General features: G+C 46.7%; 1 protein-coding gene across 1 annotated transcript; it reads left to right on the top strand.

Annotated features, from left to right (window-relative positions):
• The first annotated feature begins 262 nt into the window (after nucleotides 1-262).
• LOC118923788 (olfactory receptor 56-like) lies at nucleotides 263-1,210 on the top strand. The gene has a single exon (XM_036907973.2). It carries the CDS (start codon nucleotides 263-265, stop codon nucleotides 1,208-1,210), a length of 948 nt encoding a protein of 315 aa, XP_036763868.2.
• Nucleotides 1,211-1,753: the final 543 nt, after the last annotated feature.

Here is a 1,753-nt window from a genome sequence, read left to right as displayed (position 1 = left end):
AATAACTCAGTTTCTACACATTTTGATTACTATATACACCAATACAGAAACATGGTCCTATTCTATGAGCTCAGAGGGCTCCTCTTGCTGTGTTTGGCACATGAAGTAGTGCCCCTTTCTATGTCCCAAAGCTTTTCTGTGCAGGTCTTGTGAGTTACAGACCAGCTGGCTGAAGATGTGCACTGCAGAAGTCTATAAAGAAATGTCAGTCAATACAGTACTTTTGTCCGTGTTCTCAGGTGACCAAGGACATTGCTGAGCCATGGAGATACAGTGGAACCAATCATCCACATACGACTTTGTCCTCCTGGGCATCTTTTCTCACAGTCCAGCTGACCTTGTCCTCTTCTCTGTGGTTATGGTGGTCTCCACAGTGGCCCTCTGTGGGAATGTGCTCCTCATCGTCCTCATCTACACAGACCCTCGCCTTCACACCCCCATGTACTTCTTCCTCAGCCAGCTCTCCCTCATGGACCTCATGCTGGTTTGTAACATTGTGCCAAAGATGGCGGCCAACTTCCTGTCTGGGACGAAGTCCATCTCCTTTGTGGGCTGTGGCGTACAAATTGGATTTTTTGTCTCTCTTGTGGGATCTGAGGGGCTCCTGCTGGGACTCATAGCTTATGACCGCTATGTGGCCATCAGCCGCCCACTTCACTATCCCATCCTCATGAGCCCGAGGGTCTGTCTCCAGATTGCTGGTAGTTCCTGGTCATTTGGGATCCTAGATGGGATGATCCAGATGGTGGCGGCCATGAGCTTGCCCTACTGTGGCTCAAGGAGTGTGGACCACTTCTTCTGTGAGGTGTCAGCTTTACTGAAACTAGCGTGTGCAGACACTTCCCTTTTTGACAGCCTGCTTTTTGCTTGCTGTGTCTTCATGCTGCTTCTGCCCTTCTCCATCATCGTGTCCTCCTATGCTCGCATCCTGGGAGCTGTGCTTCGTATGCGTTTTGCTCAGACCCGTAAAAAGGCTCTGGCCACCTGTTCCTCCCACCTGACAGCCGTCTGTCTCTTCTACGGGGCAGCCATGTTCATCTACCTGAGGCCCAGGCGCTACCGGGCCCCAGGCCATGACAAGGTGGTCTCTGTCTTCTACACAGTCCTTACCCCTATGCTCAACCCCCTCATTTACAGCTTGAGGAACCGGGAGGTGATGGGAGCCCTGAGGAAGGGGCTGGACCTCTGCAGGATTGGCAGCCAGCACTGAATCCCAGGGCCTCTGGTTCCTGGTGATGGCCCCTGCTTGCTTTTGATGTCAGGCAAATTATCCACTGTGTCTCTGTATCATTGTTAATAATGAGGTTCTGTGGTGTGAGGAATGGATGAAATAGATGAAGGAGATAAACAGGCACAGAATTGCAATTATAAGTAGTCATGGGGATGAACATACAGCATTGGGAATATAGTCAATAATATTGTAATATCTTTGTATATTGACAGATAATAACTCACTTATTGTGAGCAATTAATAATGTAGATGACTATCAAATCACTTTGTTGGACACCTGAAACCAATATAAAATTGTATATTCTCTATACTTCAACTTAAATAAGTGAAATTTTTTAACATTAAATAAATAATAATAATAAAGATCATGACACCAGGAGACTCAGGGATGTCTTCTCAAACCCTGAATCAATATTCTCCATACCTGATGAAAACCAGCATCCCCCACCCCAATATTCTGTGGACTAATTCATTTGTAAAATATACTAAAATGGAGTGTAGGCCTTGGAAATTCAAGAACTG

This window comes from Manis pentadactyla, chromosome 13 (assembly GCF_030020395.1).
Source record: "Manis pentadactyla isolate mManPen7 chromosome 13, mManPen7.hap1, whole genome shotgun sequence".
NCBI lineage: Eukaryota > Metazoa > Chordata > Mammalia > Pholidota > Manidae > Manis > Manis pentadactyla.
The sequence above is the reverse complement of the archived record's forward strand: the minus strand, read 5'-3'. Positions and strand labels throughout refer to the sequence as shown.